The sequence below is a fragment of the Pocillopora damicornis genome, chromosome 5 (genome assembly GCF_964200805.1).
Source record: "Pocillopora damicornis chromosome 5, jaPocDami1.2, whole genome shotgun sequence".
Taxonomy (NCBI): domain Eukaryota; kingdom Metazoa; phylum Cnidaria; class Anthozoa; order Scleractinia; family Pocilloporidae; genus Pocillopora; species Pocillopora damicornis.
The window spans coordinates 26,851,616-26,856,892 of NC_142674.1; the positions used below are offsets into that span (position 1 = coordinate 26,851,616).

Below are 5,277 nucleotides of genomic sequence, written 5' to 3' on the forward strand. Positions count from 1 at the left end.
CCATTTAGTATTGAAACGTTTTTAATGCAATGTGGTGTAACTGAAAAAAAAAGAAGGTATATTGTTTTTAAACGATTTTGATTTTCTTTCGGTCGAACAGAAGTATGGAGAAGTCTTTCTTCAAGACCTTTACCATGTGAGAGATTATTCAGCGTTAATTGATTTCCGGTTGATTTTTTGCGATAAGTGACAGATGATGTAACAATAGGATCATATTATATATTTAAAATGAGAGAGACCAGAGCGTGAGACAGAGAACGGTGAGAGAGAGAGGGAGGTTAAGTTGATTTTATAAAATAAAACGTGAAGTTTCGGAACATAGCAGATTCTTTAGTCTCATTTCCGACACAGTTGCACCTCTGACGGGACGCGCGAAGCATGGAGGAACTAACCAAAGAAGCAGAGGCTAAATTGCAGATGTTGCGGTACACTAATGGAAAAACACCTAGCATTGTGGAAAAGGGAAACCTAGGAGCGGTCGCGCGACATCGCGACAACCTACAAGCATTAGTAAAAGAAGTAGACGCGCTTAAACTAAAGGTTGAAAAGACCATGTTCAAGGCCGGCAAAAGTGCAGAAGACGTTGGAAGTTGGAGCAGTAGCATTGAAGAACCGATCGCCGAAGCTGACGAAGAAGTTTCGCGACTAGAAAAATGGCTCGTGGAGACGAATGGAGAGATCGAACATCGAAAGCACAAGGACGAAGAAGAAAGGAAAGCCCGTGCTCGTGAAGAGGAGCTTAAATTCGAAAGAGAGCAAATGGAGATGAAGCTAGAATTCGAACGCCAACTGGAAGAGACCAAGGCAAAACAGCAACCTGTTGAGAAGGCCAATCAGATTGAACAAAGGACAACAAAGCTACCGAAACTACAGATCACAAAGTTTAATGGGATGTATGAAGCATGGCTGCCGTTCTGGAATAAATTTCAAGCTGAAATTGATAAAGCAAATCTTGCATCTCTGACCAAGTTTGCATACCTAAAAGAGCTGGTAGATCCAAAGGTTCGAGCGGAGATAGACGGACTGCCTTTCACAACAGAGGGCTACGAAAGGGCAAAGAATATCCTCATCGGCGAATATGGGAAAACGAGCGAGATCGTGAATGCGTACGTCCAGAACATCGCGAATTTGGCTGTCATTACAGGAACACAACCTTCGCCTATCCACGAATTTTACAAGAAGCTCGTGTACAATGTGCAATCTTTGGAGACACTGGGCAAATTGAAAGACGTCACTGGAAATGCAAGGAGTGTGCTCGACAAACTAAAGGGTGTAAAAGCAGATCTAGTGAGAGGACAAATGGACTGGCAGGACTGGGACTTCCCGCAGTTGATAAAAGCTTTGAAAAGTTGGAAGGAAATCAACCCCATTGGGAGCGGCGCGGATAATGCGGGGAAGCAAGGTGCTAAATTCCGCGATCGCGAGAAAATATTTCACGCAAACGAAACTACGCCAACACAAAGAGGGTGCGTCTACTGTGACGCAACTGACCACAGAGCTGTAAATTGCAACAAGTTTGTGACAGTTGGAGACCGCAGGAAGCAATTAGGACTGAAACAGCTTTGTTTTAACTGCACAGGAAGTCGACACCGTGCTTCTGAGTGCAAATGCCGTTCTGGCTGCCAGATCTGCAGTCGAAGACATCATGCATCGATCTGTGACAAACATACATCGCGAGACCAGCTGATGACCACAACGAGCGCAGAAAGGAAAGGAGTGGTGTATCCTATGGTTACAGTTGACGTGAACGGTGTTAAGTGCCGAGCATTGTTGGATACAGGAGCCGGAAGTTCCTACGCTTCATCAACGCTTCTGAACTGTTTACATTTGCGCCCTATACGTCAACAATTCAAGTGCATTGAAATGATTTTTGGTACTTCAAACAAAGCGATAGACATCTATGGCCTACAAATTCGAAGCGTTGATGGTAAATTCACCTTGGAAGCCGAAGTAAACAAAGTCGACCGCAAAGAGTTGTTGACATTGGAAAACCCAAAATGCGCAGAAATCGTAGCTCAGTTTTCTCATTTGAAGGGCGTAACCACAATTGATAACGACGAGAAAGCGATGTTGCCTGTTCATCTGATCCTTGGAACAAACGAGTACGCTAAGATCAAAACAGGGGCAAGACCAAGAGTTGGGTGCTCGGGTGAACCAGTAGCAGAATATACGAAGTTTGGCTGGACGATCTTGTCACCTGGAACGGAGTTGGGTCTCGGCAACATGTTGTTAACGCAGACCTCCGCAATTGATTACGAAGAATAGTGCAAGTTAGACGTCTTGGGGCTAAAGGTCAATCCAAGTGGAGACCAGGAAACCGTTTACGAAGAATTCAAAGAGCAACTAACTAGGAGTTCAGAAGGCCGGTACGAGACGAACTTGCCCTGGAAAGGAAATCACCCCCCCCCCCCCTACCAAACAATCACACTGGAAGTTTAAAACGTCTCAAAAATGTCGTGCGGAAGTTAGAGATACAAGGCGAGCTGGAGAGGTACAACGACATTATCCAGACTCAACTGAGTCAAGGGATCGTAGAACACGCTGACGAGGTGGTCAAGGACGGAAAAGAGTTCTACATTCCTCACAAAGCGGTCGTACGCGAGAATGCAGAATCTACAAAGATACGCATTGTTTGTGATGCTTCTGCAAGAGCTAATGCAAGTGTCCCCTCACTCAACGAGTGCCTCGAAATCGGCCCTCCACTACAGAACCAGCTTTGGAAAGTGCTGGTACGAAATAGGTTCTATCCCGTGGCAATAGCTGGCGACTTAAAACAAGCATTTTTGCAAATTCGCGTCCGAAGAGAAGACCGAGATGCCTTACGCTTTTATTGGATAAAGGATCTGGCAAGCAAACAAGTAGAAACCTTGCGATTCACTCGAGTACTCGTTGGTTTGGTACCGTCTCCATTCCTCTTGGCCGCAGTTATCAAAGAACATCTACAGCGATACAAAATGGTGAACCCGGAATTAGTAGAGGAGATAGAGCGCATTATGTACGTGGATGATTTAATCAGTGATGGGGAGACAATAGAACAAGCGTTAGAAATCAAGATGACAGCCACTACCATCTTTGGTGAGGCGACTTTCAAGCTGCACAAGTGGCATTCCAACGATCGGGAACTAGAAGTTGAAACTGCGACTGTAGATGAAGAAAGTCAGAGTTACGCCAAACAACAACTGGGAACCAGAAAGGGCGAATCAAAACTGCTAGGAGTCCCCTGGGACAAAGAAAAGGACGAAATTCAAGTCAGCTTCCCGATTTCAACCGCTGAGCCGACAAAAAGAGGTATCCTTGGAAAAGTCGCAAAAATCTACGATCCACTCGGTCTGGCTTCACCCGTAACCCTCTCTGGAAAAATGCTCTACAGAGATGCCTGCGACACGAAGATCGCGTGGGATAGGCCCTTACCAAGTGACTTACAAGCCAAAGGGAAGAAATGGGAGCAAGGACTTCCAGAGCACGTGAACACGTCAAGAAATGTCGTCAAGCATTTAGGGAAGATATTATCAATCGACTTACACACATTCGGGGACGCAAGCGGGAAAGGAGTTGCAGCCGCGGTTTATGCAGTGGTGGAGCAACTATCAGGCACGAATCGAGGCCTCGTGACGACAAAGTCGCGGCTCGCGAAGAAAGGACTCACGATTCCCCGATTAGAACTAGTGGCTGGACATATGGCTGCGAACCTAGTACAAAATGTGAAAGAAGTCCTGAAGGGTTTTCCCGTAAGAAGTGTCTATGGTTGGCTGGATAGCACAGTCGCACTGCACTGGATCCGTGGTAATGGCGAATACAAACAGTTCGTGGGAAATCGAGTAAGGAAGATCCAGGAAAAAGAAATAAACTGGAGGCATGTACCAACAGAGGAGAATCCAGCGGACGTGGGGAGTCGGGGAGGAGATGTTAGTAGATTAACAGCTCTTTGGTGGCAGGGACCAAGCTGGTTAGCAAAACCGCAGGACTGGCCGCCAGACCTTGTAACGACATCTACTCAAGAATCAAAAGCGGAAGAAGTGAAACAAACTCGCGAGTTGTTTGCTCTAGCAGTAGAAAAAACAGAGAACAACGACGCCTTCGATGCGCTGCTGGAGAAGTACGAGCTGTGGCGTGTGTTGCGACTGGGTGCTTGGATCTGGAGATTCCTCCACAACATAAGAACCGTCCGTAAACAGAGAATCGTTGGTCCCCTTACAACTGAAGAAATACAGAAACAGACAACGTTCTGGATCAAGCGATCTCAACAACAAGCAAAGTCGAGCCAGAAATTTGAAGAAGACCGTTTACAGTTGAATGTGCAAGGAAACCAAGAGGGAATATTAGAGTGTAGGGGAAGAATTCAAGGCCATTACCCCGTCTTTCTGCCAGACTCCTCGCCCTTCACTCGCAAGTTAGTTCACCGATCACATGTCGACACACTGCACGGAGGAGTGGCCCTTACCATGACCAAAGTGCGAGAGCTATACTGGGTACCGCGTTTAAAGGCACTCGTAAAACAAGTTCTCAGAGCGTGTTCAGGCTGCAAGCGTTTTCAGGCCATGGCACTGGCAACGCCGCCTCCCGGACTTCTACCCACTGACCGCACAGAGGGGAGCACCCCATTTGAGGTTATCGGAGTCGATTTTGCAGGGCCCATCAAGTACCGTATCAGAGCCAAAACAGAAGGAAAGGCCTATCTTGCATTGTACGCGTGCAGTCTTACCCGAGGATTATTCCTGGAAGTACTACCAAACCTGGCAACCAGTGAATTCCTAAGAAGTCTAAAACGGCTCATCGCGCGCCGTGGGCGTCCGAAGAAGATATATTCCGACCATGGCAAAACCTTTGTTGGCGCCGAGAAGTGGCTAAAACAAGTTATGCGTGACGAGAAGACACAAGATTACTTAGCACATGAGAACATCAAGTGGCAATTCAACCTCAGCCGCGCCGCTTGGTGGGGAGGACAGTTCGAGCGCCTCATCGCACTGGTAAAAACAGCTTTAAACAAGACTATCGGATGCGGAATGTTGACCTGAACAGAGCTGTGTGAAGTGGTACTGGATGTGGAGATTGCTTTGAATAATCGCCCTTTATGTTACGTCGAAGACGACATACAGTTACCCGTGCTTACCCCTAACTCACTGCTATTTCTTCGATCAAACCAGCTACCAGAACTGGAACCACACCATCTAAGAGAATTTGATCTGCGTAGAAGAGCTAAATATTTGCGAAGGTGCAAGCAGGCTTTGTGGACCAGGTGGACTACCGAATATTTACGAGGGTTGAGAGAACGACACC

At 46.8% G+C, this 5,277-nt stretch overlaps 1 protein-coding gene across 1 annotated transcript; it reads left to right on the forward strand.

The window, feature by feature from the left end:
• Nucleotides 1–378: 378 nt before the first annotated feature.
• Nucleotides 379–5,015, forward strand: LOC113679581 (uncharacterized). Its single transcript, XM_089206044.1, has 4 exons — nt 379–717; nt 874–2,136; nt 2,466–3,075; nt 3,214–5,015. Exons 1-4 carry the CDS (start codon nt 379–381, stop codon nt 5,013–5,015), a joined length of 4,014 nt encoding a protein of 1,337 aa, XP_089062170.1.
• The last annotated feature ends 262 nt before the right edge of the window (nt 5,016–5,277 follow it).

Excerpts from the sequence above, each read along its gene's own strand:
- LOC113679581 (XM_089206044.1), top strand. The coding sequence starts at position 379 with ATGGAGGAACTAACCAAAGAAGCAGAGGCTAAATTGCAGATGTTGCGG. Across the intron at positions 718-873 it reads AGGACGAAGAAGAAAGGAAA|ATCACAAAGTTTAATGGGAT; the intron begins GCCCGTGCTCGT and ends CCGAAACTACAG. Across the intron at positions 3,076-3,213 it reads GACAGCCACTACCATCTTTG|GAGTCCCCTGGGACAAAGAA; the intron begins GTGAGGCGACTT and ends CAAAACTGCTAG.